This window comes from Sinocyclocheilus grahami, unplaced genomic scaffold, assembly GCF_001515645.1.
Source record: "Sinocyclocheilus grahami isolate Dianchi unplaced genomic scaffold, SAMN03320097.WGS_v1.1 scaffold11930.1, whole genome shotgun sequence".
In the NCBI taxonomy this organism is placed as follows: domain Eukaryota; kingdom Metazoa; phylum Chordata; class Actinopteri; order Cypriniformes; family Cyprinidae; genus Sinocyclocheilus; species Sinocyclocheilus grahami.
In genome coordinates, this window is record NW_015514126.1 from 2,855 (window position 1) to 3,713 (window position 859).

General features: G+C 38.4%; 1 protein-coding gene across 1 annotated transcript in view; it reads left to right on the top strand.

The window, feature by feature from the left end:
* LOC107578783 (excitatory amino acid transporter 2-like) overlaps positions 1–859 on the top strand; it is a gene marked incomplete at its 5' end in the record, with an annotated part of 6,275 nt that overhangs the window by 2,849 nt on the left and 2,567 nt on the right. Inside the window, one exon of the mRNA XM_016264698.1 lies at positions 576–828. Within this exon, the coding sequence (XP_016120184.1) occupies positions 576–828 (253 nt within the window). The remainder of the gene's footprint in view (positions 1–575; positions 829–859) is intronic.

Here is an 859-nt window from a genome sequence, read left to right on the forward strand (position 1 = left end):
GGCATCATCTCTTCTCAGGTGTTCGGTCATCTCAGATCTTTGTAAAGGTTGGATCCAGACTGAAGCTTGTGTAATTCCTAGTGACAGAAACAGAGGAGCAAATAGAGACGAAATAAATAAAATAAATAAAAATCAGATGCAGAAATAACACCTGCAATGACCTCAGAGTCAAAGTTATAACCACAGTGTTATAGCTGTGGGATAACTACAGAAATAGTAATTTTGTAATGATTAAACCATTGTTTGTCCTTTCAACCATTTTCTTTGTAATCCAGTATAAGATAAAAAAAAGCATGCCTTTCAAATTTAGGGTGGATCAGTTTCAGCACCTCATCAGCAGAACATGTCTAAACGTGTTACCAAAAAAGAAATGCAATTAGAAATTCAAAACGTTCCAAATTCATTACTCATTCAGTAATCACAGCAATAATTATGAAACTTAACCCTGAGAAATAACTTTTGTGTGTAACTTTCAGTGCAAAGTTATAGTTTGAAAAAGAAAGAGTAATGCTGCCTTGAGAAACTGCAATGATATTTGATGTAGTTTAAATGGCATTCTGTTCTTTATTTTTTAGGACTAGCAGGGTTGGATGCCAAGTCCAGTGGTCGTCTGGGCACAAGGGCCATGGTGTATTACATGTCTACTACCATCATCGCAGCTGTGTTGGGGGTGATCTTGGTGCTCCTCATCCACCCTGGTAACCCCAAACTGAAGGCAAACCTGGGCGAGGGCAAAAAGAACGATGAAGTGTCCAGTTTAGATGCCTTCTTTGATCTCATCAGAAATCTGTTTCCAGAAAATCTCGTTCAGGCTTGTTTTCAGCAGGTGTGAACGTCCAACGTGCTTTTGATTTCAGAT